The sequence below is a fragment of the Boleophthalmus pectinirostris genome, unplaced genomic scaffold (assembly GCF_026225935.1).
Source record: "Boleophthalmus pectinirostris isolate CB_2022bp ecotype Guang Dong unplaced genomic scaffold, ASM2622593v1 HiC_scaffold_10, whole genome shotgun sequence".
Classification (NCBI taxonomy): Eukaryota; Metazoa; Chordata; class Actinopteri; order Gobiiformes; family Gobiidae; genus Boleophthalmus; species Boleophthalmus pectinirostris.
The window spans coordinates 16,066,663-16,094,602 of record NW_026570971.1 but is presented as its reverse complement, the minus strand read 5'-3'; the positions used below and the strand labels follow the sequence as shown (position 1 = coordinate 16,094,602).

At 40.5% G+C, this 27,940-nt stretch overlaps 3 protein-coding genes across 4 annotated transcripts in view; 2 read left to right on the top strand and 1 right to left on the bottom strand.

The window, feature by feature from the left end:
- The first annotated feature begins 349 nt into the window (after nucleotides 1-349).
- On the top strand, nucleotides 350-6,616 carry arhgap11a (Rho GTPase activating protein 11A). Of its 2 annotated transcripts, XM_020919431.2 has the most exons (12): nucleotides 350-1,004; nucleotides 1,805-1,872; nucleotides 1,963-2,059; nucleotides 2,141-2,397; nucleotides 2,493-2,656; nucleotides 2,729-2,869; nucleotides 3,031-3,105; nucleotides 3,432-3,605; nucleotides 3,686-3,812; nucleotides 3,894-4,002; nucleotides 4,560-4,677; nucleotides 4,751-6,616. In XM_020919431.2, the coding sequence occupies exons 1-12, from the start codon at nucleotides 882-884 to the stop codon at nucleotides 6,190-6,192; spliced, it is 2,895 nt and encodes a 964-aa protein (XP_020775090.2). In that variant the 5' UTR covers nucleotides 350-881; the 3' UTR covers nucleotides 6,193-6,616. The 2 variants fall into 2 exon arrangements, with proteins under 2 accessions (XP_020775090.2, XP_020775091.2); XM_020919432.2 differs by lacking the exon at nucleotides 3,031-3,105.
- Nucleotides 6,617-6,743: 127 nt separating this feature from the next.
- Nucleotides 6,744-8,636, top strand: grem1b (gremlin 1b). Its single transcript, XM_020919816.2, has 2 exons — nucleotides 6,744-7,254; nucleotides 7,619-8,636. The coding sequence occupies exon 2, from the start codon at nucleotides 7,620-7,622 to the stop codon at nucleotides 8,169-8,171; it is 552 nt and encodes a 183-aa protein (XP_020775475.1). The 5' UTR covers nucleotides 6,744-7,254; nucleotide 7,619; the 3' UTR covers nucleotides 8,172-8,636.
- Nucleotides 8,637-9,301: 665 nt separating this feature from the next.
- LOC110155615 (formin-1-like) overlaps nucleotides 9,302-27,940 on the bottom strand; it is a 47,185-nt gene continuing 28,546 nt past the window's right edge. The window contains exons 9-18 of the mRNA XM_055155022.1: nucleotides 27,702-27,790; nucleotides 27,142-27,271; nucleotides 26,890-27,036; nucleotides 26,754-26,813; nucleotides 26,562-26,682; nucleotides 22,656-22,748; nucleotides 15,772-15,823; nucleotides 11,457-11,606; nucleotides 10,667-10,748; nucleotides 9,302-10,571 (exon numbers count right to left, since the gene is read on the bottom strand). Coding sequence (XP_055010997.1) covers nucleotides 10,527-10,571; nucleotides 10,667-10,748; nucleotides 11,457-11,606; nucleotides 15,772-15,823; nucleotides 22,656-22,748; nucleotides 26,562-26,682; nucleotides 26,754-26,813; nucleotides 26,890-27,036; nucleotides 27,142-27,271; nucleotides 27,702-27,790 — 969 coding nt within the window. The 3' untranslated portion in view covers nucleotides 9,302-10,526. The remainder of the gene's footprint in view (nucleotides 10,572-10,666; nucleotides 10,749-11,456; nucleotides 11,607-15,771; nucleotides 15,824-22,655; nucleotides 22,749-26,561; nucleotides 26,683-26,753; nucleotides 26,814-26,889; nucleotides 27,037-27,141; nucleotides 27,272-27,701; nucleotides 27,791-27,940) is intronic.

The window sequence follows — 27,940 nt, the reverse complement described above, 5'->3', positions numbered from 1 at the left end:
CCTGTTTCTTTTCTACATTGAGATAAGGGGATATTTAAATCACAGTACAAAATATTTTACAGTAAATGTATTTTACTGTATAAAATATAATACGATCTTATTTTAGATGCATTTACATAAACAGGGCATAACCACTGCATTCAGAAGTATGACATATTCCGTTATTTTGTGGATTTGGATAGCCCGGCCGCCCGGCGGAAACAAAAATGTTGAGATGAACGGGATCTAGACTTCCCCGCCCGGGCGGGACCTCTAGTGTAGTAAAGTAAACACGCTGGGAAAAATGCTCTTGTAACCGCTCTCAGCCAATCAGAGCGTGCGCGTGGGGAGCGCTGATGTTTGAATCTGCGGAAACAGAGCGCTGCGTGAGAAGCGTAAACTGTCCATGGTGAGGACCAGAAGAATGGACTTTTGATAGGGAAAGTTTAAGTGTTTAACGTTACAGGATGTACGGATGTTAACTTTACAAGATGTACGGATGTACTTTATACTTTAACCGATCGAGGAGCATTATGAACCACTACTAGAAGAAGGGAGTGTATGGAGAGGAGAGTTTTGTGTTTTTTATTTGCTCTGGTTAGCTGGTTAGTGTTAGCTTGCTAGCACTATTGCGACACAATGAAGCTGAACATTGGGGAAGTTGGAGGAATTTAATAATATTAGATACGTTTTTTTAGATGGTATATCCGATTTTGTAGTGGCATAGCTCGGAGTTTTTCTGGATGTTGAAAATCGTCTCCCTTTTGGACAACTTAGTGTTAGCGTTTTGTTTTTTTCATCCAGAGGAGGTGATACGATCTTACACAGGAAATTACAACCGTATTTTCATAGTTCTAGAAATAGGATCTGTTTTGTAGAAGCATTGGTTGTTTGCGGCCAAAATGAAGGTGTTAGAGAGAAATGTGATGCGTCTTGTGGCAGTGCAGCACCTTCGCACAGCTTATGGCATAAAGACTAAAAACTGGAATAAAAACAAAGCTTCCCGGGCATCAGCGAGTATCTCGGTAAGACAGTTTCTAAGTGTCATTGTTCTTCATTTCTGCTATGAAATCTAAAGGTGTGGACTGTGAAATATTTCCATACATACTTTGCTGCCTGTCCCACCTTCTGACCCACATATTATTCATCTGTTGTAAAAGATGTCACTGTTTATTTTGGATATGTTGTTGATGTTTAGATTAGTTTAGACCCTATTAATCTTTCCACATTAAGGTTATTATACATTGCTGGGCCCATATTACACAATTTTCTGATCTGTTATAATGTTGTTTCCTTATCAACAACATACCTGGAGTTTTGGTCTGTTTCATTCACACAGACCCTGGAAATTTAGGCTGGGCTCTTCTCTCAAACAGAAGCACTCTGTTCCATCTTGTGATGTCATGTGGTAATACAGGAAGTGTACTATGTTTTTTTTTTTCGACTTTCGCAATTCCAGAGCTGAAATTATTAATCTATTGAACTAAAGGTAAAAGGTAGCTGTTAACTAGAAAATAACCAGTGCATGACATCACAAAGTGGAACAGCGCATTTTGAGCTTTGGAGATGTAAACAGACTAATAAACCACTATTACTCAGACTTGTGTAAATGAAACAAAATGCATCTCCAGGGCTGTTTTAGAGGAGGTAACAACATTATAACATGTTTTGAAGCTCATAAGAGTCAGTTTTGTGCAGAGTACGATCTTTTAACAATCAAACTATGTTTTTAAAATCTTTACATAATTAACACTAAATGATGTTCTGCAGCAGATTTATTTTTAAGTATTTTATTGTCTTAACATTTTTGTGTGTGTTTATCCAGAAAAAGGTGTTTGGTGTGCCTCTTGAGAATCTGCCATGTTATAATATGGATAATGGAATTGTGCCAAGGTAAATGATTTATTATTTAGTTGCATTTATTGGGGCAGTTACTTGGTTTCAAGCACTGAGAGTCTGTGTTAATTTGTTTTGTCCATTCAGATTCCTTGTTGACGCTTGTATAAATCTAACGGCTCATGTTGACACAGAGGGCCTATTCAGAAAGTCAGGATCCGTTGTTCGTCTCAAAGCTCTCCGGGTGAGTGATGGGGCAATTTGACCTTGCCCTTGTTGACTTTTGACCTTATGTGCTCAAGACAATGCTGTTTTGTCTGTTTAGGCCAAGTTGGATGCAGGAGAAGACTGTCTGTCCACAGCTCTTCCCTGCGATGTGGCCGGCCTGGTGAAGCAGTTCTTCAGAGAGCTGCCGGAGCCTGTGTTTGCCTCAGAGCTGCAGGATGCTTTTCTCAAGGCTCAGCAGCTCAACTCTGAAGAGGAGAGGACAGCGGCCACCATGCTGCTCTCCTGTGTGCTCCCCGAAAGGAACCAGAACACCCTCCGACACTTCTTTGAGTTCCTTCAGACCGTATCCTCAAGGTACCGTCATGATAATGTTGGATTGATCCTTTTTAAATATAATCTGTCACAGCTGTTTGTGTGGATTTCACATGTTCCATTTTGGTGCATTACAGGAGTGTGGAAAATAAGATGGACAGCAGTAACCTGTCTGTAATCCTGGCTCCAAATCTCCTACACTCTGCAGATGGAGCAGAGAAGATGAATACCAACACGGAAAAACGCCTCAAACTCCAAGCAGCAGTTGTCCACTGTTTCATTGAAAATGCTCACAGCTTTGGTAATTTTTTTGCTTTCTTAAAGTTTATAGTTATATTTTAGATATTAATAAATTAATATTTGTCTATCATAGGTGTTCTGCCACAATTTCTTCAAGAGAGAGTGCCAGCTATGATGGGTTGTGATTCTGATGTTCTGTCTCCTACTCACGAGGAACTCCGTGAACTTGATCTTAACTCAGGAATGAAGAGGAGGCCTAGGCGTAGTTTTGGAGGTAACTACGACATGTTAATTTTTAAAAACATTTACCAACTTTTTAATTGTTTGTATGTAATTATACACATCCTTGTATTTGTCAAAGCAGTTATCGGTATTTATGGTTTGGCCTTTGGTGAAGAAATACATTTACATGACTCGATGTGTCTCACATTACAGATATGGTCAGTGGGGCTCTGAATAAGATCAAAACTAATAGAACACCCACACATAACTCCCAGTCAGACAGTATTGGTACGTAATATTGTTGCAAATTGAATAAGTAATGCTTGCGCTCATCTTCATATATCATATAAATCATAGTAAAAATTAAGTTACTTTTGGTACCTGAATCAATTTGTGCAAGCATGGAAATGAAAACTGCTTTGTCTGAATTACTTGCCTTCTATCCTGATATTTTCTCTTTGCCCACATAGCATTTGCATGGGTCATCTTGCACATTGCTTATTCAGGCAGAAATCGCAATTTGCTTCAATATGCTTGACCTGACACTGCATTTGATTTGAACATAAAAGTGTTCTCATAATCCAATATACTACATTTATTGTGATTTTTGACAGTTTTTTCTTCTGCAACCCCTGTAATTGCAACCCCCAACTCCAAGCGAAAACTACCTCTGGAATCTGGTCACAGTTTTGGGTTCTCAAATAAAAAACGCAGATCAATGAAGAAGAACCTTGGCATAGATTTACTTCCTGACCCCATGTTCAATGGAACATCTACTCCAGGATCTGGTACTAATCGTTCTGTAATGACAGATGTTCAAAGATGTTGGCACCTGTATGTAATATTTTGTTCTGTGTCAAAATTGAAGCTCGTAGTGCTTCTGGTGTCCTGGACTCTTCAAACACCTGTGCTTCTGGAGGAAGATCTCAAAGGCGTTCTGTGACTTCTGCCAGGAGAAAGAGCCGAAGACTCAGCAGTCGGCATTTAGTCAGCAGGTACATCCAAAGCAGAAATATTAATATGTGACAAAATTGAGACATTTCTTAAAGGCAACTGTCTTGATCTATTTTTTACAGGGTGGAATCTGGCAAAGCCGGTTGCTTCTCTCCTAAAGTCAACAAAAAGGATGCACCACGCAAATCTCTGCGCATGCGCTTCAGCCTGGGTAAAAGCAGCAAAGACGCTGTAAGTGTGGCTGCTTCATAGAACCCACAGATTAACACCCCCTGTTAATCTAAGTGCATGACATGCGTTTTAGAAAGTCTGTAGTTTGAAAAAGAATTCAGTAGTTTTGCACTTTCCTTTATTGTCGGTGCAATGAGCAAATATTTCCATATTTGCACACGTTTTTAACTCTATATTTAATTCTAGTAACAGGCTAAAAACTATGCATGCCTTGTTTTTCGCACTTTTATGTCTGTTACTTGTAAGGTACATCCTTGTTGCTGTGACATCTGGTGGGGGACATAGAGCTTTAAAATGATGTGATGTATCTTGAATGATGCACATTTTATTCAGCCATGCTATTGACTTGAATATATGAATAATAAAAAACCTTGAATTGTGTGGAAATCTGGTTGCTTCTGAGTTATTTTAACATACTCTGAAGAACTAACCACAAATTATTGTAACATATTAACACACATACTGGGTTACATCTGTGGGTTTCATTTTAACAAAATAACCCCATTAATATTCTCTGGATGGTCTTTCATTTCTCATTTCATGTTGGTTGTTAAAAGGGATCTGAATCCATTGGCTGGAGACTTGCCTCTCAGGAAAGCACAACCAGCTTTTGTTTCACCAAAGAAATGGAGTTCATCAGTCCATCTGTACTACCCAGGATAAGTGAGGCAAACAGTAAGTCACAAGAAAATCACTTTTTTTTTTTTAAATACCAACCCAAAATGATCATATTCATTTTCTTTTAAAGGCACCAAATTCATCAGTAAGTCTGAAGACAACCTGTTGACCCCTCACCCACACTCAAGTGACCGTCAGGCTGTTTGGACAGAGACTCCTGTCACATCTCAGGACTTCAACAGAGGGTCTTTCCCAGATACTCCCATGAGCATGTGCCTGAAGAACACTTTCTCCTCTGAGCCTGCAATAGTCATAGCCAAGCCCTCGCCAATGTCCAGCCGGCCCCTGAAACTATGTTGTACTACAAGTGCAGGCAGTTTAGAGAGCGAGGGAGAAGCTGCTGAAGCCCAGATTCCAACAGGATCTACTCTGCTAAAGATTAACCAGGCCTTTACAGAATGGAGTAGTGACTGCCAGCCTGTTGCCTGCAATTCACCTGCAAAAACTTCAATATCAAATGATGTCAGTGCGTCTCATCCAGAAACTCCAGTGAACTCTGTTGCATCTTCCTCCGTGATACCAGCTCGGCAGTCTTTTTTGGCCAATTATGACAATAATGTTACATTTGGGCAAATGGAGCTTGCTTGTCTGTCTCCTTTGCATATTGATAGTGTAGTGTTTGATTGTGATACAAACGGTAGTCTCTTGTTAAAGGCCTCTAAAGGTACTGCCCTCAACATCACACATGATGTGCTGGACAGTGGAGAAAAGGAGGAGGAGCTGGTGGACTGCAGTAGATTGATCGATGCTCTAGACATTCAGAGTCCGGCTCACTTCAAACTGGGAGTGTCGTCTGGGCTGCAGTCGACTCCATACAGACCCGACTTTGAACCCAGTGCTGAGCTATGTACTCCCCCAAGGGCTGATATTGAAGTTAGTGTTGTAGATGAAAAACCTGATAAATGTACCAAAGCTGATGACCAGAAGGTGGCAGTGTCTCCTGACCATCTGCAGTCCCAAAAGCGCAGAGTGGCAGAACGCATTCAGCACTTCAACAGGCTCACTCTGCGTTATCCTGAAGGCTCTCAGGAAAAAGCCAGCAGGTCTCCTCTCAGGTTCCAGCGCACACCTGTCCGTCAAACTGTCCGCAGAATCAATTCACTTATGGGAGAGAACAGAAGACCCACAAGAGGCTTTGTTCAACAGAGCATGCAAGTGCCAAAAGCTGTGAGTCTAGAGACCGGCCTCTCTCCATACCCACAGTCCCAGCATAATCTGGATGAACCACAGGTCCACAGTGTTAAATCTGTGAAAAAGCCCCCTCCTGTGCCTCCCAAAAAACCTAGCACCCTGGCCCGTAAAGCCAAGCAGTGTGCCCTTGAGGATGTGACAAACAAGGTCCAGCCTAAAATCAAATTGAACACTTCTGAGTGCCACCAAGACCAGCCTGGACCCCAGAATCCTTTTGTGCAACAAGTGGTGGAGAAAGAGATGCATCATTACAGAGGCTCTCCCAGAAATCCCTTAACACAGACCAGACTACTGTCAGCTACTAAACCTGTTGATTTTTAGTCTTCTTCGTCATGTGACTTATTATGCAGGTCTTGTTGAGGAATATGATGTAGACTGTTTGTTAAGTGGTACTTAATTTATTCTGCTTAAATGTTTACGATCTTTTTTATGGTGGGAGACCTTTGCCTTACATTTGTAAAATATGTCAGTTTAACTAGAGTTGTGTTAGTTATGTCATTAGTGTGCAGACCAGATTATGTATGTGACTGGAAACTTTGTTCTTATGGATGTATTTTGGGAGATTTCTCAAACATTTTTAAACTATTATTTTTACCATCTTAAGTAAAAATGCACCTTCTGTTGTTCAAAAGATGCCAAACAGTATTGATTAAATCAAGTCTTTTGCAAAGTTGTATTTTGTAAAACTGCCAACCAGCAAAGTGATATTTGTGAACCGCGGCACACAAATAAATTCTAAATCTGTTATGAGTCACTTTTCTCTGACATAACTTTAAAAGCCACAAGAGGGCACCATAGGAACGGAAATGGACAGAGCCAAAACTATTCAGGCTAGAAAGTCGTGATATGTCGAGAATGGTGTAGTTTCTTATTTGAGTTGAACAAAGTCCTATCTCTATCCTAAACGTTACCATTGATTGATCTATTAGTGATTGTCATTAAGGTTGTCTTTTTTACTCTACACAGAAATGTATTCTGTGACTGCTTCCATAGGCATGTTGTCCTCTGTATAAATTGAACTTGTACATAACTCCCGTGTGCGCACCGTCTCCTGGCCCATCTCTGGCTGCTCCCCGCCTGTCTGCTCCTCCACGAGTTCAAGTGTTGAGGGGGCGGATAGTTTTGATTTTCTTTACTTCGCTCTTGGCCAATAATGTCGAGGGAGCTGTTGTGCACATCTCAGCTGGCAGACATTTAAAAGGGAGACAGTGCGGCGCTGGAGTAATTTGTATTAAACCCCCTGGCCCCTTTTCTATGGAGCGCTCGGTCTCCCACCCAGCAGAGCTCAGTCCCGCCAGTGAGGAGTCGACGCGAGAGGGTGCCTATCATCTGTGAAGGTACCACAGACAACAGCCCATCACTGGAGGACAGGGACACGAACAAGTGAGTGAGCACTAGAAATACATGTAGTTTGTTCACAACTAACTGCTATTTTGTGCACGTTATGGACGCATGTTCAGAGGAATTTAATCACAACGGGAGCTATTCAAATAGCAATTTATAGCAGATATTTATAATCAAGGGAAGGTTTTTGTATTGAACTCTTTGCTTTACGAATTAAACCCTGGATCCCGGCGCAAATCTAACTTGTATGACGCTACTTTTATTCCTAATTGGAATAACCTTGTCTAAAGGTTGTCTTCTTTTTATATTTTCATTCTGTGCGTAATCACTCCTGTGCGTAGCAAGTCAAAAATAATAATAATGATGAAATGTAATGCTAACTTGTTTCCCTGTTCTTCCAAAGGATGGCCTACTCTACTCGTGTACTTTGCAGTATGGTTTTCATCATTGGCTTGATCTCCTCTCCCGCGGTCTCAAAAAGAAACCGTGGATCACAAGGCGCCATCCCTCATCCAGACAAGAACAACCCAAACGAATCGGAGCAGCAGCCTCACCCTCCTTCTCCTGCGGGCGCAGGCACACGCCAAAGGCATAGCTCGTCTTCTCCAGCCGACGAAGTTCTGGAGTCCAGCCAAGAGGCGCTTCACGTCACCGAGCGGCAGTATTTGAAGCGCGACTGGTGCAAGACGCAGCCCCTAAAACAGACCATCCACGAGGAGGGATGCGTCAGTCGGACCATCATCAACCGCTTTTGCTATGGACAGTGCAACTCCTTCTACATCCCCAGACAAATCCGCAGGGAGGAGGGCGCGTTCCAGTCGTGCTCGTTTTGCAAACCCAAGCGCTTCACCACTATGACGTTCACATTGAACTGTCCTGACCAGCAGCCGCCAACCAAGAAGAAACGCATTCAGCGCGTGAAGCAATGCCGCTGCATATCTATAGATTTGGACTAGTTGTGCGACCTCCATGCGTGCTCGCGGACAGGACAAATGTCTGATTTCACTGGAAACCAAACGTTTCCTCTTCTTCTCTTCTGACTTCAGCCTGAGACATTTCACTGCACGGGAACGCGAATTGGAATGGTTTTACGCACGGCTTTGAATCCAGTAGAACTGCACGTCCCCGGTTTATATAATGCTGTGATGAGAACATTCACTACAGGAATAGTTTCTGTGTTGTTTTTATATATATTGTTTTAAAGGTGTTTCCACTGTGTGGAATAAGACGGACTAGTTTTATGCAGAATGTAATTTTAATCGTACGTGATTTCAGTGAAACCTCCCCCTCAGTATAGCATATTCCTCTATTATGTTATGTTATTTTTTGTAAGTCATGAAGACAAACTTGAGACTTTTTCAGTCGGTTTAGTCAGCCCTTATACGCGTTACAACTGTTAAAGAGTTTAGGATGTAACTAGAATGTTGGGTACTTTCTTGGATTAAATTATCCTCTAAATAATACACTTTGCATATTGTGCATATCATTTTTACACGTTCAGATTAAGACAAAGATCGTGCGTTCAAATCTATTTTCATGCGCATTCAACAGTGCCTTTTTTGGAAATGCATAAATTGCGCAGTGTTTAGATAAGTGTAGCCTTAGCCCAGTTTAATACCCTTACTATATTTTCCATATATGAATATAAATTAACATAATAGTATCACAGTAACCATTCCGTGGCTGTATTTAAAAACCTATGCACTCCTTGACATTTTTTTTAAATGAGCATGTGTACACGTGTGCCTATACACACATAAGACTACAATCTACCTAATAATAAAAGAACAGAATCAAACGAAAACCACATGCCCTATTATAATTCACATTCCTAAAAACAAAGTCAACTTTAAATAAACTTCCAAGAACTAATTTGACCGTCTCCAACACAACATTGTAGAATGACTCATAGTTTATTGAAAGGTCTGGCTGTAATATGAATCATCCCATCTACTCCTTTTAGGTCCATAAATTAACACTGATCTCTATTAGGTTCATAGGCTTAGGCCTAATAACAATGTGGACAGCAGTGTGACACACAAAACCATACTCTGAAATTGAGCAAATAAAGGGTAAAACATAACTGTTCATGTCCAGTAGTTTATTATTGAAATTTAAAACAATTCCATAAAAGTACAGAGCACCCATTTGAGTGACTGTAGGATTTCCAGACAACAGGTCATTACTGTTACAACATCACCCTGCATCTTCATAATGAATTTGCTGTTATTTATTTTAATAGTTGAATAGTTTGAAAATGATTATTCCGCTGTATGATTGGTAAAAGTATCTTGCTTAAGCTGTGTATACTATTATAAAGCAAACTAAAACCCGCCTTTTCCATATGTAAATTGGCAGAAACATTTTCCTCAAAAAATAAATAAACCCAGGCCATTAAAAAATACAACAGCCTCATATATGTGAATAAAAATATATCTTTCGTATGCACCGCTTCATTGGCAGCATCAACATTATCCATCCAATAAAAATATGAACATACTGTGGCTGACATTCTCAGGCAAAAAATAAAATCTTTCTGTACAAATAATAGACTCAGGCATTGTTATTTTATATCTGTTCAAATAAAATACACAAAAATAAAACTTTCTATGAGTTTCTGGAGGCATAATAGGAATCAACAAAAGTAGGTTCTTGCATAGGAAATGAGGTGCCAACAGTGCCAACAGAAATGAAGCACAAAGGTGGCATTACAGGGAGTTTTAGTGAGCACAGCTACTGCAAGCAAAAAAGTGCAACTGTGCTGGACAACAACACAGGGACAAAGCCTTTCCTGTTTTTAAAGATGAGACTAAGTAGATTTGGAAGCAAAAACATAGTGCTTCATACAGCTATTCTATGTCCCACCTGAACAGTCTCAGCGTATTCTACAACATGACATGTTTACAAGACTGGGAACTGCGTAAGAAGCCATATCTTTTCACACACAAGCAAGTGCACTCATAATATGATGTACAGTAGTAATAGGATAAGTTTTCTGACCCTGTTATGGTCCTGCTGACCCCTGGTGACCGTTCAAAAGCTGGTCACTCTGAGGTCACATCGAGCTGGAAGAATGAGGTCGATCTTTGACCTTTAAGACTCTCTTCAATGGAGCACTGTCAGACATGCATTGTTCCACTTAGCAGCACTTGTATCTAACATTAATGCTCGTATCAAAAGTGATGTTCATGTCCAATGTTGTGGTGAGGCAGAGAGGGCAGTAGTGTTGTTCTATTTCAGAGTCTGTTGTTTGAGGCAGATAGTCACTGTAAACGTATGTGATGTGAGATCATTTAGTCCAGACACTCAGCTCAGCTAGACGATGCACTGGCTTCCTTCTGCCGCAGCCGCTCTTTCTGTTGAAAAAAGGCACAGGGACATATGTAACACACACACACACACACACACATAAACATCAGTAGCCGGTGTGAGGACTCAGGGAGGCACTTACCAAACTGTTGGCATTGACCTTTTTGGTTTCAACACGTTTGTCTGCAGTGATCTTCTTAATGCTTTCTTCAGCTTCCTTTAACCTATGGGAAAAAAAAAGTTTGTAATTAGCCCAAGATGACCTTTATCTAAACCTTGTTTTATCTTCATGTTATTTCAGTCACATGAAATTGTGCCTTTCATTCATGTGGCTTTTTGTTGTGCTTTTGAGCATTCAGCATATTGTCACACTTGTAACAGTGGCTTGGTGAAGTCATATACCATACGTATATGACCCATAGAGCAGCTCTCACATTTATAAATCAGTGTTCAGTGTTTGTACTATTAGATTATTAAATATCTGATGTCTCAGAGTGAAAACAAAATGAGCAGTCTGAAGAGCACAAGAGCATGCCCTGCACCCTGACAGTGTTTTTCAGCCCTCATAACAGGCCCTCTTTAAGAGCCCCAGTCTCATCAGAGGGCAGTGAAGGTGGCTGGGTGCTCTGGAGGGTCTGCAGCAACTCAGACGAATGCCTGCCCAAACACACAGGCCGGGTCAACGGCAACACCATAAATCCAGGCCCAGGGCCGAGGCCTCAGATCTTGTGGGCTCATGGCCTCCTGCTCAACTTCTGCATATCAGCACTCAGCAATTACACTGACCACTGCAGTGTACTCAGTGTCCTCATGCTTACAAATAGAACAATTATTTCAGTTCAGCAGCTGAATAACTTTATAAAAAAAACAAAAAACACTTTTCACAAAAAATATAAATATATTTATTAAGATAAAAATAAATAAAAGCTCACTTCTCCTTGGAGACGTTCTTGCTTTGTTTCTTCCATGTGTTCTTAAAGTCATTGCAGAATTCAAACCACAGCATGAAGACATAGCTGGGGGTCACTTCCTTCTCTCCTGTTTTGGCTTTCAACCCAAAATACTTCACCATGTCCTGGAACCTATAAGTAAACACACGGCACAGGCAAAGAGGGACATTAACATAACACATACATGACATGACATAACACCATGCAGTACTATTTAATACATGTGGCGCTGAAGAGGAGGTTAACATCCCTCTACTGAGTAGTGAAGTAAAGTCAGTAGCACCAAGACTCCAAATGCAAACATATAGATAACAAAGCTTCTTCAGTCTCTGGCTCACGACAACACGAGTATGATCTGAAATGTGCTCAGAGAGACAGATGTGAACACCTACAGATCTGTTTTATTGCACTGCTGTTTGGTCATTTTAATTCTTCGTAACCATATCTAAAACCTTTGGAAGTACACATAGAGACTGCTCCCTCCTTCAGCCCAAACATGAGAGTCACTTGGCCTGTCACAGCTGTGATAAAAGCCTCCCCGTCCCACTGGGGAGACAACGGTGACGCAAATATTGTATAATCCAATTTCTGAAGACGTTTGACGAGAATGCAATGATGTCACACTCTTTGATTATTTGCTCAGTTTTTAAATACCAAAAGGAAATAACCGTATTCGCGGTCATACAAGGTCGCTACAGTATATATCCAACCACATATCAAAATCTGCACTTAATTGGGACGATACATAAAATGGAAAAATAAATTGTAATAAGAAATGTAAAGAAATATGCAGTTTGTAAAGCATGAAACCAAATTTAAATTTTGCAATAGAAAAAAGCGAGCAATAGTGACTCTCGTAGTGAAGTACCGACATCCTTTATATCCAAAATTTATCACGAAGACTAAAATATTAAATTGTATTATAGTGTAATACTTTGCATTGTCTCTTATTTACATTTTATGTAGACCAGCTAATTGAGAATAGAATTTGTTTTATAGAGGACACGCAAAATGAACAATATGCTGGCCAGACGCTCGGACCATAGCCTGCTTCCCATTTCCTGGAGATGCCGTCACTTTGCTGGATGCTCGGAGAGTGCAGCGCAGTAGATCATTCCTACAGAAAAAGAGGCTGGAGGAACAAAGGCATTTGGATGTTTCGGACAGAGCAGGTCCAGATCTGTCTCCAGCGCTATGACACGACCAACTCCTCTCTATCAGCTCTCCTCTCAACCCTGGGTCACCGGGTCAAAACTTACACAAATCAAGCCAATTCTTGAGAGCACTATTCACGCGAAACAGATGCGCACGAAAGCTAAACAAAATCAGGAGGAAATCAGTTCATTTGTGAGCTGGTCGTGGACAATTAAGGCCTGCACACTTCAGTATTCGCCTTCTGATGCCATTGGCGTGAGAGGGTTTAGTGCAGTCGGCATTCCTCGCTGACAGCTATAAAAAAGACCCATTACAAAAGCATGAGCGGCCGTGAGAATGAGGCAAATCTCTGGGCAGGCAACGCGGCATTCCTTCGCTTCCTCAGTCAAAAGCATACAGAGAGGACTGGCTGGATGATACATGGGCACATACGGGGTGAGGAGGGTGGAGGTAGAAAGACAGAGATGGAAGAGTGGAGAAAACCAAATGTGGGGTCGGCAAATCAGGGGAGCGTGCAGAGCGAGAGAGATGCTGTCAGTCAAATTTGATGAGCCAAAAGTGACCTCACGGCAATCAAAAAGGTAAAAGGAAAATAGCTGAAGGATGGCACGTCAAGATAAGTGATTTTGAAGTATGGAGTTTTGCTACGGAAAAAGTCACGGATATTGAAAGTTCCAGTGAACCCTTTTCAAAAAGAACCATATTATGAACAAATAACTAGTTTGGTTTATATGGAGTGATGGATAGTAGTTTATCAACCCTCTATAACTCCATTGTTCATGCACCATGAAAAGGTCCTCACTGTTGCAAATACCATTACATTAGCCTCCAGAAGACCTTGTTCCATCTGTCATTTATTCAACAATAAGTCAGTACACCAGTAGTAAATATTAGGAGTTTCTATTTAATCATATTCAAATGGAGCTATTGGTTTGCACTGTAAACTTAATTGTAAAATTTTGTAATGTTGTGATTTCTGATGATCATTAATTTGAAATTAAACTGAAATACAGTGTACCATCATTTAAACTCTGTAGCTAAGTGTTTACAAAGGCAACAACATGTGAATTAAATAAATATGATATATAACCAACAAACTGTTGCATTTACTAATAGCAGCAATTAAAAAGAGACAGCTCACAATAATGAACTGCTTGAATAGACCTTTTCTTTTTGTTGAAATAGGAACAACATAGTTGTTGGTCTGTGTGAGTCGGTGTTATACAAAAGGCTCCCTCCTCCCTCACTCCTGTCTCACTACGACTTGACTGTGACTTAGAGCCCCATAAAGCCAGTGCATCCTCCTGAGGCTAAAGTGGACAGATTCAGTAGCACTAAGTACATGTTGTCTATGTCCTCATTAACACTGGACACTGTGGCCGGAGCCGCTGCTGCCACTGGGCCTGCTGCAGCTGATTTGTCATCTGCACAGATGTGAAAGCCCACCCAGGGCCCGAGAGCCCGCTGACGCCCATATTCATCAACGGCGTGTCACTTTTATGAGGTGGCTCTGTGGGAACTGCCCCCGCCCTCCTGCTCGGTCCTCTCCAGCCAGCGCCAGTCGGGAAGTTCTCTCTTTATTTAAAATTAAAGCAAAAGTTCATTAAAGCAAAGGTGCACTGGGCCACGGCCTGCTTTTGATCCAAGCTCTATGCCCTTTTGTTAAAGTGGTGTCACTCAAACGTGTTAAAATGACTTGAAGAATCTTCATACATCAATGATGGCTTCACTGTACAATTTGACATGTAAAAAAGAGAATTAAGACACTAATTTTAATAATTACTGTTTAAAAACTGGAACCAAATGAAGATGACACCTCCAAAAGACCAAAGGCATCATTGTGTCATTGTTTTTGATTTCCTGCACACTTTGTACCAGTACCAAGTCTGAATAAATGTAATAACCATTTCCTAGTAAATGATTTACAATTATATTATTATAACTGAAGCAATGCATTAAAAATACATTAGGCTATGGTTTTATATTGAGGCGCTGGCATCATAAACTACAGGTGACAGTTATAGTCAGCAGAGGTAGAATATAGTATAGTATAGTATAGTACTAACAGACATCACATATCAAGGTGTTACTTCAGTATAAGCCAATATAAGTTACAGGTAAGACATCTATAAACACAATCAATGCACTAATGAATCATTTCCCCTTCGCAGCATATGACCATATCAATCAGAAAGTGGTGAGAGTTGTCCCTAAGTGACTCTTTTGGCCTAAAAACACCACCATGAAACAAAACAGTCTGGAACCTTCTCTGAATTATGGTATTGTCCAGAATAATCATCTTCCAAATTGTTTATAGTTCCCATTTTCTTGTGTCCGGCCTTGTTCGCCTTCTCCTTTATGTGCTTTTGGTGATTTATTTTGGAAGCGGGTGAGCTACAATTTAAAGCAAACAATTCCGCTCCCTGTCCAAACAAGGCGAAAAAAATAATCGGCTGGCTTTGTTTGTGCGTTACACCATCTTTTTCCAATATGAAATGTTCCAGATATGATTTGGTTTGAACACAAGCGCAGCGGCTGCCAGTGTGTCTCGCACCCATAAATCAGGCGCGCTGGAGGACTCTGGAGAGGCCCGAGCATAAAACATGGCAGATAAGAGGGATCGGATGAGTGGGGAGGAAGCACAGGGTGTCCGGCCATAAACGCACCGCACTGCATGTGGTGGGCGCGCACAGAGAGTGGCAATTCATCTTTACGCTTAAGCACTACACGAGAAGATTTCACTTACAATCAAAGAAACTCTAACTACAATTTGAGCTGAGTTGTCATCATAAAGAGAGGAGGGAATTCAACTTAAGACAGTGCCTCTGGTGGTAAGTCATAAGTCAGAATGATGAGTTTACAGTCTCATAATGTTGCAAAGATTGTGGGAATACTTGTGAGTAGGGATGGGACAAGTCACAATTCCCACAAGAAGTCCAGTTCACAATTTTGGCATCACCGTTTTTCATCTTTAGCATTTAATATTTTTGCTGTCATTGTGTACTTGTAATGATGTGGTTTCCAGTTGGTTGGTGAGTTCCAAAAAGATATGAGTCAACTTTATTTCATTACGCTCTTTTTTCATCATTGATGAAATTGAACTCTAAATATATGAAGTCATATTTTGTGTACACAGCCTTACCTTTTCTGTGCAGCACTGAGTCGCTCCTCCTCAGTTAAATGTTCCTTCTGGGCTGTGAGCAGAGAAACACATCAGTTTAGATAGGACAACAGGATAGTTAAGAACAAGATGAACCACAAACATAAATCCTATTTAGTGTTGTCCATGTAGGGGCGCTGTCTCCAGGATCCACCTGCTGAGGTGGGCTGAGGGCTTCAGAGGCAGTAGCACAGAGACAGTAAGGCCTCAGTAAAAGCTGGCCCTTAGTGAATGCATTGACACATGGAGTGAGTGGATGTGTCTACATACATGTACGAATCAGAGGGTTTGTGAAGGCTTCTGTGGGCTGCTGCCATGTAAAAGTGTCCAAATGCAAGGCAGATGTGAGCGGTGGGCCAGACTGAGGTGCAAGAATTTATCTAGGGCCAGAGTGAGCCTGTGATCTCAGATTTATTGCATTTTTCCAGATTCATCCTTTTTACAATGATGGGGGACCTTTTTCTGCTTTAAGATTTAAGAGGTGGAAGTCTCCAAAAAATGGTTCAAAGGCAGATTTTGGGGGTCTATTGGGAGAAGGTGAGCTTAAGCCACTGAGCGTCTTGGACACTTTTTACATGTGAGGTAATGATGTCTGGCCAGTGAGAGGGAGGGGCTGTGGCCAGTGGCGTTGGTCCCAGCGGGGGTGGGCCTGGCGCCTGGGGTCCCCTCTGGTGGGACTGAGCAGAGGTGGGACAGCGGCGCACAGCTCCACGGAGGGGCTGAGGATGTGTGAAGTTTCTCTCCCCCGCTCGGGCGCACCGTGTAAACATGAAACCAGTAGTCGCTAACTAGAAAGTTATGAGACGTGCATGCTGAGCGGGACAATAAATTAGGGCTTTAAAACTCTGACACACTTTTCCAAACGGCGGCTTGTACCTAGCAGCCAGATAACAAAGTGATGCAGTCTATTCTCCAGAACTGTGTCTGGTTTTAAGAGTCATTGTCAAACATGCAAAGGGTAGTCATTGCACAATACAGAAATAAATGATAAATACTTAACAGTCATAACTATGCAGCTCTTTACAATGGGCACTCAAAGAGCTTTACATCAAAGGACTAGTCATCCATTCACACACACATTCATATATCAGTGTACGTAGACACAGGGAATGAGGCAGCTAAAGTGTCTTGCCCAAGGGCACAATGCCAGTTTTCATATGTGGGAGCTGGGATCTAACCACTAATATGAGGGTCAGTGGATGTGACAGCTCCACTAACTGAGCCACTGCTGCTAAATACAAGTCCAAATGTAGGGATTTTTTAAAAAATAGTTAGCTATAGTGGTCCTCCGTCCCTCCACCTTTTGGAGTTTTCCAAAGAGACGCGAATGTGTCCACTTTTAGAAAAAAAAACATTGAGTTGAATAAGATAAATCATAGTTGTAGCTTAAGTTCAGTTGTGAATAAAAGTCATTGACGATGTCAACACAAACACACCACCTGAATCTGCGTATCATTCTTTCATTCATTTTTTCAAAACAAAACCAAAATTAAAAAAAACGAAAAAAAAAAAAACAGCAACTATTTTCTTCCTTATTTGTCTCCAAAACCAAAATGAAAAAATATATAAGATAATGATTTGTTTTTTCAGTTTTTGATTTTGTGTTTAAATGAATAATGGAAAAAAAACGAATAATGGCCATTTCCCATTGCTGTGTCTCTGGTCCTGATCTGGTCCTGGTCTCAGTCCCGGTCTCAGTCTTGGTCCCAGTTCTGATCTGGTCCCGGTCTCAGTCCAGCTCTGGTCCTGGTCTGATCTCAGTCCCGGTCTCGGTCTTGGTCTCAGTCTGGTCTGGTCCTGATCTCAGTCCTGATCACCCAACAGTCTATGCGGGCGCACCTCCGGGCCCGTCCCAACACTCAGTCTTGGTTTAGTCCTGGTTAAGTCCTGGTTCAGTCTGTATGCGGCGCAAAGTTCGACATCGCAGTTTATGTCACAGAAACGGTAAACGGACGTTATTTGTTTTTTCTATTATTAAACAATATCGAAAACTGAAAAAATTAATCATTATTTGTTTTTTAATTTCGGTTTTAGAGACAAATAATGAAGAAAATAGTTGGTATTTTGTTTTCTTATTTTTGGTTTTATTTTGAAAAATGAATGAAAGAATGATACATGGACTTATCTGTCATGCCATATACCAAGATTCTGACAATAATTACAATATTCTGAAAACATTATGTAAAGCTAGTTTAAGTATTTGATTCATTATTGTCAAACAAGAAATAGTTACACAGATGATGCTGGTTGTCCAAGATTATATCCACATGTATGTAAGCTCTTAACTCGTCTATCCCTGCCAGAATTCTTAAAACAAAACTTCACTGGATCCAAGCCTGGGGCAGTCTTTGTGAATCTGGTCTCACCTTTAACAGGAAACCATCATTAACAACATCCGATTACTATTGTGTTAATCTCACGGCTCTACGTCACTGGCCTCCATCTGAAAGAGGGCCAGTCTATTATAGTCTGAGTCACCGACAGCTCGGAAGTGTGCGCACGCAAAATTCCAAAAAAAGTCCAAAAAATTACACTTTGCTAAGATTAGAAGCCAGTATTTGTTTTCAATTAGCCATGATATGCTCCGGACAAAGAGAAATGTGTCTGCCAGTACATCCCCAGCAGTCTCAAAAGGCTAACAATAAAAGAGAATGGGAAGAAAGATAGTTGATTAAACATTGTACCACGCCAGAGTCTTTGTCTTGTGGGATAAAAATAGAAGGACAAAAATACATTCTGACAATCCGTTCAAACATAATCTGATTAAAAATGGAAACAGTCTAAGAATAATCTGGGAAAGTTCTCCAGGTTCAAAACGGAACAAAAGCCAAAAGACTCAACATACAACATTATGGATGAGTGGATTTGAGTGGTTGGACATGGGTGAAGGGGGCGGAGGGGTCAGACTTTGTTGAGGGGGCAGAGTCGTTTAGGTTCACCTGTGGTCCCCGCTGTGAGACACTCCACAGGACAGATATGGGTCAGCACTATTTGGAAACGCACATGGCTTTGTACATTCAATGGACAAACTGATGTATGGTACAAGGTTAAAGCTCATTGACTCAAGTAACAATTGTAAAGGAGAGTAGAGCTATATGATTTTGAAAAAAAAAAATAAAAATTCTCTCTTTTTTTTTTTTTTTGCTTTTAGATTTAGAATTTAGGTATTATAATCAACAACAGTCAAACACTTCCAGGAACATTGAGCAACACTTGGACTGAAATGTGAACTAACTAACTAATCACAGTATAGATGTCTTTATCACAGGATTTATTTGTCAGGTTAATAAAATTAGTTGTGTTAGCAAATGGCATATTATGAAAACCGTTGGAGCCTATGTGATTATGAAAATGTGACCATTAAATTTGCAATATTAATTTGATGAGCAATATTGCAGCATTATTATGATGCCTAAAAACAAGTAAGAAAGAAAAAGTATACACAAGTTCATGGTTTAAAATGTATCATTTTAAACCGTGAACTTAAAATTTATCATTTTAAACCGTGAACTTAAAATTTATCATTTAAAACCATGAACTTAAAATTTATCATTTTAATCCGTGAACTTAAAATTTATCATTTTAAACCGTGAACTTAAAATTTATCATTTTAAACCGTGAATTTAAAATTTATCATTTTAAACCGTGAACTTGTGCATACTTTTAACTTAACAAATCCTCTTTTTGTTAAGGTAAAAGTACTTACATTTTTTGACCTGAGTACAGCTATAATGATGTACAAGGCCTATAATCATCTGCTTCCTCCTTGTTTACAGGAGTTATTTGAGTACAGAAAGAGTCAGTATAACCTTAAAGGAACAGGTATCTTTAAAAAAAATGAAGATAAGAAGTAAGAAAAAAAAGTGACTGAATTTCTGTTGGAGGGGTTATTATATGGAATAACCTGAATGATGATTTTAAAAAGTCTAACACTGTAGAAGCCTTAAAAAAAAAAAAAAGAGTATTTCAGTCATGATCTATGGGATTGTAGTCTATGTTTTGTTTTGTAGTGCTGCAAAATGATGGAATAAACGACTGCTAAAACTACTAAGACTAATAATAGTGGTGTATGTGAGTGATGGTGGTGGTCGAAGGGGCTAATGGTGCAGATTGGCAGCCTCACCTCTGGCAGTCTGCTCCAGGGCAGCTGTGGCTACAATAATATCTTACTACCACCAAATGCAAATGAACGATGCACTATAAAGCACTTTGGGTGTCTTAAAAGCCACTACATAAATGCAATTATTAATTAATTCAATAAAATAATAGTTTAAACAAAAGTTACTATTTTGACATGATAAAATCAAATCCATACAAGTTTAGGTGGTATTAAATTTTTGGAAGAGACTTATTGTTGTACTCCAAAAAATACTGATTTATTTCTTGTTAGTAACATCCAAGTTGACATTGTTCTGTTCTGAGGGTAAGAGAGGTGTTGGATGGCACCTTTGACTCCACAGTGAGATTGCTGTCCACGATCCAGACATGGTGTTACACAGTTAGACTTGAACATATTGATCCAATATTTGTCTCTCTGCCTCTGATCACATAAATCATATAACTACACCAATTACTTCTCTGACATAATTAGTAAAAGAATAGAAGGACCGTCCGGAGATGAATCACCTAACAATCCTTGGCTTTAACACCACACTGAAGTCCACTTTGAATCTGGATCACTTCACTTTGTAACATGATATCCGCTTGTATATATTAGACGAGTAAGAAAACTGGAAAACGTTATTCTTTGTGGCAGGGTCTTTGAGTTCACAACCCATCGCAGCAAAGGCAAACTAAACAAATCATTACAAAAGTTCCCCATTAATAATAACTGTTCAATGTGTGTAGCATATGTATCTGTGGTCATTTACCTGAGAGGGGCTAAGTCTCAGATGAGTCAGACTTTAAGAGCTGCCTGGCCATGCTTTGAAGTGAGAACTGTTGCTTTGTTTTGCCTTTTGAAGTCATGGAATCATCACGAACAATGATTACGCACCTCTCCGTTCACCAGCGGCACAGCACCAAGGAATTCCATTTATGAAGTACTTCTTTACAAGTATTCCCCCGGACAGTTTATGCTCAAGATGTGGCTCTGCACACAACAGTCACTCTGTAGCCTGTGGAGACCGTAGACTGGGTTTTAAATCCTGTGATACTTGCCATGACTGTTATGGGGATTAAAGAGGATGAATGGACAATAACATGGCACATTGCCCCTCCAAGAATAAATGATCCAAAAACAGGCCTGGTGTGCACAAACAAACAACTAGTCAGGAATCAAGCACAAAACAGCCAAAAGACATGTGGATGCCATTTTTGGACTAAGCTCATATAAAAACTTAGCTTTTACTATTGTCTCAAGGTGAAACTCAAAACTTGCACTATTATTTAGAGAGACGAATTAAGAATGAAATATCATAGCCACCACTGCACAGAACACAGAGCAATGATTTTCAACCAGTGTGCCTTGAGGTATTGCCACGTCTGCCTCGACAAACTTGGGCAGATTCACACAAGAAAAGAAACCCTGTCAAAAAGATCTTTTGAAATCAATTAACACTGAATTAGGGTTTATATATTTCCATCACAAATTACATTACAACAAATACATTCTCCACTGTACTGTGTGATGTGACAGAAACGAAAATCCACTTTGTCAAAGTGAAGTAGCATAATGGGCTTTTGACAGTTGTGAATGTCTGTATAAGAAAGGCCCACAGTCCTGCCCGCTGTCTGTCTTCAGATACTTATCCAAGTGAAGAGTGACTTTAGGCAGGGCACCTCATTTCAAGAAAAAGTAGTCCAGTTCAGTCTCAAACTGTTTCTTACACATTAAATTTATGTAGGCACTGAACGCACAATGTCATTTGGAGACTAAAACTTTGGAAGATAAGATCTTTAGAAAAAGAACAGTATGAAAAAAAAAGACAAAAAGTGAAGAAAGGCATGTGGTTGCATCCTCAGTCACTTCCACACTGTCTGGAGGAGCAGTGGCTCGACTGTGAGCTTCTAACACACAATGTAATTCGTAGACTTTATTTAAAATGTTGAATGACGAATGGAGGGGAGTTGTATTTGATGGTGGTGCCTTTCCCAGCCTAACAAGTAGTAATAGTGGTCTTGATAATACATAATAGTGTATTAAACTGCCTAAGAAAAACACCCATGTTTAAAAGGTCATTATCAGTGGAGCAGAAAGTGAGATGGTGTTAACTCCAAACACAAGGGGAGTTTGACTTTCACATCTTAGTAAACTGCATACTTGGTTCTGCAGTACCTTGTAACTCTCAGAATAACAGACTATTTATTTAGGAGTAACTTGCACTTCAACTGAAATATTATACCCAGTGAGAAGCTGTCATTACAGTGTCCAGACAGAAGTTGGATTGTCTGGTTTGGGTCTAGTTTGTGTCTAGTCCCTGTCCTGGTGGTCTTAGGTCTGATCCACTGAGGCTGGTCCCTCTTTACAAGGCCTGCACTAGAGGAGTCCTGCAGGCTTTATGGCAGTCCGGAGTACATGGAGACATGTTAGGGGCAATGTGATCCCTTCTACAGGCCTGTCCTCTGGTGTCCTCATGCTGTCTTACAGCACACCCAGACGCCCTCTCCCAGCGTGGCCAAACACACACACACAAACACACTCAGCAGACTGTCTGACACGGCAAAAACATCATAATTGCTGTGCTTTTTAAAACATCTACGTTCAATGTCTAAGGGAAAATGGGCTTTGGACATTGGTTGTAAATTTGTGCAAAAGTAATTTTCAATTAAAAAACTAGCAATAAAAATTATATTTTTATCTATACATGTAAATTATTAAAATTAATTTACAGGTTACCAAAATAATTCAATAAAAGGACACTTACCAGCACTAATGAAGCCCTCCATCTTGGTTTTAAAGGGCTCGATATGTTCCTCTGAAGAGTTGCGACAAACTTTTTCCACATTCTTCTCACAGTCTGTTGGACACAGAAAATAGGACATGAAGATCACAATGTCTTTTTTATTGAACTCATGTGTCTTGAGAAAATCATTATGAATTTGGGTTTATTTGGGCCTCAGTGATATATAGCAACAATATGGAATTTATTGTAGCCCTAAATTGACATGTTTTTCCCTGTTTAATACAATTTATTACTATTAAGAGCTTGGTTTTGAATGTCGTGTTTCATTATGTTCAACTATAAACACAAACAGATTTTCCAACCTTTTATCAATGTAGTGGTAAAATATTTACGGCAAAGAGCTACACTTTTACTGTAGGATCCTCTATTAAAATTCCATATGCACTATATACATGTATACACAGCCCATAAAAAGTCATAAACACCCTCTAAATAAAAATGTGAAGTGGAAATTTACTTTGACATAAACAATCAGGTATTTCCATATCTCACACCTTGTTGGTGTATTGACATGACGCCATACATAAAATATAGAACATTATGAAGCACATGTTGCCATACTTCCATTGACATCAGCTGCTTTTTATGGTCCTGATTTCATTAGCTGCGTATCACTTCACGTTTTATGTGACTGTGCATGTTGTTATTGCTTCCATGTAATTAACTTGTATTATGCAAAAGTCAAGCCAAAAGCTCATTTAGAGTGTAGCGCACATGGCTGATGATCTGTCTGTCTTTACGGTGCCAAAGCGTCCGACTCACGCTCAGAGGAAGCCGCGACAGGCCTGCTCCCTTCCCACTGTAAGCCCCCGCACAAACAAGCTGCAAGTCATTATTGGCAGTCATAAATACCTTCACTTTCTTATGAGTGCATAGCTAAATAGTGGAGCAACACAACAAGAGCATTAACAGGTCCGCGGAGCCGCCTCGGTGTGCTGCGTCACCGCGGTGAGGGGTGAGCGGGCTTCTCACGCTCTCACAGGCCCACTGCACCTGCAGCTCAGCTACAGCTTTTTATGGACTTTTGGACTAAATGCACGAAGATATACAAAACATGAAACTACAATATGCATCCAAGAACTCTGGATTATTCAAAAGGCACTGGTGAAAACAGGAATCATGTGATCATGGAGATGTGACGTTTCTGTGGTTACAAAACTGTACACAGGAGGACTGCTTTAAATCTATTAAGGCAGGCACTATTATATTTATAAATAAATAAATAAATAAATAAAATAAATAAGTCATACACATATGATAACTGGTTCTGAATCTGACTGTAGCATCACTATCTTTTGGTCCATACTTTACAGTTTTCTTTTTTTTTTTATTATTCATTATGTACTATGACTGTCTGATTCATTATTAATACCTATTTGAGGTTTTATCCACACATAACAAGTTTATAATGTGCTCTGATATCATAACCATAATTGTGTTGGCTGTAATCAACAAAAACAGAATTATATTCTGGTATTCTGGTTTGTAAAATGTCAACTTTGATGTCCTCACATAGTCAAGACATTATAAAATGGCACTATAGTGTAATTACCCTTATCAGACATGCATACAGGAGAGTGGTAGTCTGGGATTAGTGTTTAAGCAGGCTGTGGGTGCCATGGTTTCATGAACAAGGTTCCTCATGGATATTTCTGTCTGATAAATGTGTCAGAGACGCCTTTGCTGACACTAGGAATCTAAAGTTGTCTAAAGACAAACCACACACACAAACTACTGCATAAATCATAACACCATACCAGCAGCTACAATTCCTATGTCAACAGTGTAAATGTCAAATGATTCAGCACAAATTCACTCCTGTATTTAAAATCTAGTCTTTCTGTTCAACCAGTAAAGCAGTAACATTAAAACATAAAGTAAATATTAAAAAGTATAGTTACTGTATTGCTTAGTCCATGTTTTTGTAATATCCATACCTTTGCCACACCATCTTTCTTTCACTCTGTCTTAATGTCAGAGCCCATCACATATGTTGCTGGGATAAGAGCTGTTCTGTTGTAAAACGGGGCTCAGGCTAAAGGCTGTGTCTGGAGCTGACATTAAAAGCCTGTTAAAATCAGTACAGTCTGATTTGCCACAGTGATGGATGCCTCACCCGGGACTCATGCAAGAATAAACTCCAGTCGGCAGCAAACAAGCTCTCTTTCTGTTCTATCCAAATCAACACCTGCGTACGCAAAATGATATGGTCATAATGAGATCCTAATAGGTAGTAAGATAAGAAGATGAGCACATGGTTGAGCTTGCATGTAGTATGTGTTGTGGTGGTCTACAGTAGAGGTGGAGGTCCGTCTGCCCCAGCCTGAGAGCAGCTCACACAGAGGTCATGACCCTCTCCCCAAACAGGAAGCCCCATCAAAAGAGGATCGTGTTTCTGCACAGGCCAGTGAGAGAGAGGGCATAGGGGGCCAAGAGGACGACCTGCGGCTCCACACTACTCCACACACACGCACACACACACGCACACACACACACACACACCCCTCCACACACACACACAATGCTGGGTTTACATACTTTTTGCGGACATCCCATTGACTTACATTTTTTTCCTAACCATCATTACTAGATGTCTAACCTCAACCTAATCCCTAAACTTACCTATTTAACCCATATCTGAACTTTAACAAATACAGTTTATTGTGCCTCTTTATTGTGTGTTTATTTTTGCTTGTGTTCAGAGCATTAAACATTAAATTAAAAACAAAAGGATATAAGAATAATATTATATTTAGGTAAATTATGCTGCTGTGCTTCCATAAGTCTGTAGAAAAGAAAGGTAAAAAAAAAAACTGGACAAGTCTATTAAAATAATTAGAAACAATTGTTGCTGAGGTTAAACACTGATTAGGGAGAGATTAGCACAAAGATTTGTTTCAGTTCTCACCAAAGCGCCTGCTCTTTGACCTCAGCTGCAGGGCACTGACCGCTCCACCTCAGATAAACCCCTCCTCACTGTGGTGTTGCTAAATGAAAGTGTGACTCGGGTTTTGTCCCTCAACACTTAGATACAGGTCATAATTAGGACCAGTTGCTTTCTTTAGGCTGGTTTATAATAGCTTTGTATAAATATTATTCCCAGAAGCAGAAGAGGATAAAATGGTTCGAGTCATAGGTGGAACTCAGCAAACACCCACAGTGAGTGCGTTCCCTGTGATGCTATTAGCCTCAGGACTACTGTGCCAGACTGCGCCGCAACAAAACATCAAATACATTGGCCATTATGTTGCATTTATTGTCCTCAAGTCTTCCATTTTTCCTAATAAATGAGTGACAGCTTGAGGTGGGTCTGGCAGCTTTAGTCGACTCTTTGTATTTTGGCCTCAGGTCAGAGAGGAGCGGGCTTTAACAGCGATATGAAACATGGAGACGAGAGTGCGCCGCTTATCTAATTGCTTTCACATGCCATATTATTGGTTGATTTAAATAACCACAGACACCAGGGCCACTGCGGGCCATCGCCTTTAACCTCAGCCTGGCCTGGGCCAAGACTGACTGGCTGCATGGCTGGGTTACTCACTCGATTGGCGCCCAACATGTTACAAGCACAAAATATGTTCTCTTTCAGCAGAATCCTATTGAGCCATCAATTCAAGCTACTTAGAGACACAGTATTTCAAGGGGCAGATCCTTGTTAAAAGTAGCTCTGGTTTAAAAAACAAAAGCACGTTATAAGAGTAGGATTTATAATGGTTTCTTATTGATAGTGAAACAAGAGAGTTTGTGGTTGGATATGGGACATGCTTCATCATAACATTCAATATCTGGAGTTTGTTGAGCAGACTGCAAAACCGAATGTAGCTGAAAGTGTATGTACATTACAATACATAGTATTAGCCTGCTCACCTGTCAGGTCCTTCTTGAGCTTCTTGACATCTTTGGTGAGGTCATCAAACTTCACCTGAGCAGCCTGGAAGAAGTCCTGAGGCTCCGGGAGAGGGAACACACTCTTGTCCGTGCCTGCATGCTGCACAGAGACACCACAGATACGGTCAGGGTTTGAGTTAATCATACTGCCAGATAGATGCTTGATCTTACCTTGTCAAAGTTACGCAGGTAGTACAAAGCCACATAATCAACAAGGTTCATTTGATTGTCCTATACAAATAAATAAGAAATATTTATTCATTATTATTCTATTGATCTAGGGCAATGTAGAATAATGTGGATGTACCCTGCTCTTGACATCTTTGAGTTTAGGGAGGATCTCCAGTCCAAAGCCATCAGCTTGGCCTCTTGTCCTGTTGCCTCCGTTCATGTAGTTCCCAAAGGCCAAAACAAGACCCAGGACATCCCGTAAACTGGGGCCCTCCAGAAGCTCCTGTCACAGAGCCACAATTTTAATAATATGTTGGAGCATTCTATTTAGTCCTAAATGTAGAGACTGGACTTGGATTCTGTTGTGGTTACAATGTTTTGTTCTTACGTTGCAGACATTGACAACAACCTCCACCTTGCGATGGATGGAGGAGATGGTGTCAAAGAAGGTGGACTGGAAGATGAGGCAGTGAGCGCGGCCTATGAAGTCGGGAATCTGGGAGAGCTCATAGAGGAATCTGGAAAAGCAAGGGAGGAGAGGAGGACATGGGGGTGTGATGTGTTATGACAGAATTAAACAAAGTGTCCAACAGGAAGAACTATTTTTGCTCTTTCCCGCGCAGGTCGGCTGAGTCAGTGTGGCGAGCGGTCATGAGTGGTGCTGCTTGGCTGCATCTGAAAAGGCCCACAAGGTCGACTGGAGGGAAAGGTGGCAGCGGCTAACGGGCGCTGATCAAAGCCTGCTCCGGCCTGATGTGGGATGACTTGTGTAAACACAGAGGTGTCAGGAGGACATCCTGTGATTAGCCCCCGCTGGTAGAGCTACAGTCAGGATGACTCAGGCAGCCACTGACAGCTCTGCTCAACAAAGAGCAGCAGGCTGTACGCCAGGGCCTCGTTAACATAGGGGACAAGATTTAAGTTTCACAATATTAAAAAGGACCTTACTGTTCAGGTTTGTCCAGCACTTTGTTCTCGTCATCCTTGGAAGTCTCATAATGATTTTTTATTGTCTCCAACTCATCACTGGTGCCCCTCTGAAAATTACAGCACAAATGTACAATTGGTTTGCTCTACATCCTTGATTAATACTGAGTTCCAATGTTATGGTGACCCAAAAACTACAAATAAACAGATGCAGAGGTTCATAAAGATTGAGAAAAACTCTCAAACACATTAAAACACAG